Source organism: Cyprinodon variegatus, unplaced genomic scaffold (genome assembly GCF_000732505.1).
Source record: "Cyprinodon variegatus isolate N-32 unplaced genomic scaffold, C_variegatus-1.0 Scaffold930, whole genome shotgun sequence".
Classification (NCBI taxonomy): domain Eukaryota; kingdom Metazoa; phylum Chordata; class Actinopteri; order Cyprinodontiformes; family Cyprinodontidae; genus Cyprinodon; species Cyprinodon variegatus.
Genome location: NW_015151383.1, coordinates 44,705 through 46,348, shown reverse-complemented (window position 1 = coordinate 46,348; position 1,644 = coordinate 44,705). Strand labels below are relative to the sequence as shown.

Genomic DNA, 1,644 nt, shown 5'->3' with positions numbered 1-1,644 from the left:
CTCCATGGCTGCGAGACCCGCTCCTATGTAATTATAAATAACGAATTCTAAGGCAATGCAAATATTAAGGTTAAGAGGCTGAGCTCGTAGATGATAGTTATGTATAATATATTACATTTCTGACTGTATATCCCTGTAATTATTACACACTGTAGCTTTAAGTGCTCCTTCCTTGGCTATGCTTTGCACACATAACAATGACACTAAACAAACCGGTTAAGAAACAAAAATAATTATCAGTAGCTGCACCTCTTACAAAAAAAAAGTCTGAAACTGAAAAGTGCACAGAATTATTCAATTACACAGTGTTCAGAAAGTGCATTGTCCTCTATTCTGCACTTTAGATGAATGACTGCTTAGGTGCCACTGGTGGTAGCACTGTATCAATACTTTTAAAAACGAGTATTGTATCCGGATACAACGTTTCAGTATCGATACTTTTGAGTATCGATACTTTTGACAACCCTAATTTAGACTCTATAAAATAGATGATTATGTAGATTAATGTAGGTTTTTATAAACAAAACTGTTTCAACAGATACGTGAATCAGTCTTATATTGATGAAAATAGATAAAAAGTTTTCCTTTTATTGCTTGTAAGAAGTAAAACTAATTCTGCATGATCCCACGAAGTGGAACAAATTTTAAAAGTAATATTTCAGTAAAACGAACAAGAACCTACCAAGAGCGTGTGGTATGAGGTGCAGGAAGGCGTCACCCAGCAGCCCACCGGAAGCGAAGCTCAGCAGCACCTTGAGCAGGTTCTGGTGCTGGTCGCTGTTGGACTGGACTGGGATCAGAAACAGGATAAAGAAAGGAGCAGCGCTGATCAGCAGAGTGGCTCCGATGGCCTGCAGACAATGATGGGAGGAAGTTTACAAATCTGCTGTTTTCCTGCAGGAAAGAAAACAACGTCAAAGAGATACTCCCTTAAAAATCACATGGGAGGTATGGGGCGGCTTTTACATTCTATTTTTTTTAAGAGTTGTTTTCCAGCTTAAAGGGACAATGTGAAACAAATTCTGATTTCAATTAGCAAAAATCAAGTATTGCTTAAGTAGATACATATTCTGCACAAGTCTAATATCACCACATGGAAAATGAAAGCTGTCTCAAGAAGCTTGGAATTAGTAGTTTATAAATACATAGAAGGTGTTAAGATAATGGAAGCTGTATCCCTATTGTTGATCAGAGAAGATGAAGGGGGACGCTGGTCAGCATAATGTCTTTCACCTGTAACTGAAAATGCTCAGTTTGGTCGGTAGAGGAGCAATTCTACCTTCTATTATCTGTTCCACTGAGAGGCAAAAGAAACAAACCACCGAAAGGAAAATAAGTAATAAAGTGGAAGAAATCTGTGCATCTTTTATGAGGTGGAGACACTTTAAGGCTGAGGATCAAATCAGACACAGAGGTTCTTGGCTTCCTGCTGCACAGGTAAGGTAATGCAATATAACAGGGAGGTTCAATTAGTTATTCTGCTGGACACGGGACAGGCAGTCCAGCAACTAGTCTGTCACCCTGGCAGAGATGTATAGTTTATCTTACATTAGACAAGCTCAGTTTCAATAGTTATCAGTTGCTGTTTATTTGCTTTCACACAGATTCTCCATGTCGCATAATTTATTTATGCTGGCTAGGGCT

The 1,644-nt window shown here is 38.6% G+C and overlaps 1 protein-coding gene across 1 annotated transcript in view; it reads right to left on the bottom strand.

Moving 5' to 3' along the window:
- Positions 1-1,644, bottom strand: part of slc39a7 (solute carrier family 39 (zinc transporter), member 7) — a 19,012-nt gene that overhangs the window by 12,771 nt on the left and 4,597 nt on the right. Inside the window, 1 exon segment of the mRNA XM_015398355.1 lies at positions 683-898. Coding sequence (XP_015253841.1) covers positions 683-898 — 216 coding nt within the window.